The 1,011-nt window shown below is 38.1% G+C and overlaps 1 gene segment (V, D, J or C); it reads left to right on the forward strand.

The window, feature by feature from the left end:
* The first annotated feature begins 155 nt into the window (after nucleotides 1-155).
* LOC106944356 (Ig heavy chain V region 6.96-like) lies at nucleotides 156-630 on the forward strand. The segment is given in 2 exon segments: nucleotides 156-204; nucleotides 290-630. Coding segments are annotated over 2 exon segments (366 nt in total).
* Nucleotides 631-1,011: the final 381 nt, after the last annotated feature.

The raw sequence follows: 1,011 nt of genomic DNA on the forward strand, positions 1-1,011 counted from the left end.
GTCAATTATACAAATGTTGATGCTAGATTAATACTTTATTCCCCATATATTCAAATTTCTCTCAGTGCCTCGTTTCTTCCTGTGAGGAGGAGTTAATGTAAAGCTCAGCTGTATTTATGCAGGTTCCTACAGAGAACAGAGACACTGAGGTTAACATGATGGACTACAGGACAGGGCTGCTGTTTTTAACTGTCTTTTGGACAGGTGATGATTTACCCTGATTTTAATTTGAAAATATTTCACTTCATATCACTAACATTATTTGTTATGTCTTTAATTGTTATAATAGGAAGCCGCTCTCAGGCTCTAAAAGAATCTGAACCAGCGAATAAAAGACCAGGAGAATCCCATACCCTGACCTGTACCGCCTCAGGATTCACATTCACAGAGTATAATATGCACTGGATCAGACAGGCTCCTGGGAAAGGACTGGAGTGGGTTGCTGGCATAAGTTGGCGCAGTGGTACCAGCCAGTGGTACTCTTCATCAGTCCGAGGCCGCTTTACCATCTCCAGAGACAACAGCAAGCAGCAGGTGTATCTGCAGATGAACAGCCTGAAGACTGAAGATTCAGCTGTTTATTTCTGCGCTCGACAGACACAGTGACTGAAGTTGGTTGAGCAGCTGTACAAAAACCTCCAGCAACAATAAACATTAATCTGTTAGACTTAAAGATTCAGACGGTAACACTTGAATTCAAATAAATCATGAATTACATTTTATAGTTTGAATTTTTAGCCCTTCCATAAGATTCTTATTATCACAAAAGAAAACATTGAAATAAGAAGTAAAACTAGATGGAAGCAGCTGGCTTTTATCTTTTTGCTCTTGATGCTCAGAAACTTTAAACAAGATTTTTGTGTTTCAGAACGTTTTCGCTGGAGCTCCAACACAACTGCTGATTTTGAAATTGCTTTACTATTAAAAAGTGTGGGAATGAAAAGGCCAATTATAAATAAGACTGTAACTCCAGCAATCTTATTAAATGTACTTTTAACTTTTTCTACAAAA

Source organism: Poecilia latipinna, unplaced genomic scaffold (genome assembly GCF_001443285.1).
Source record: "Poecilia latipinna isolate Pla-1442-1.1 unplaced genomic scaffold, P_latipinna-1.0 Scaffold8350, whole genome shotgun sequence".
Taxonomy (NCBI): domain Eukaryota; kingdom Metazoa; phylum Chordata; class Actinopteri; order Cyprinodontiformes; family Poeciliidae; genus Poecilia; species Poecilia latipinna.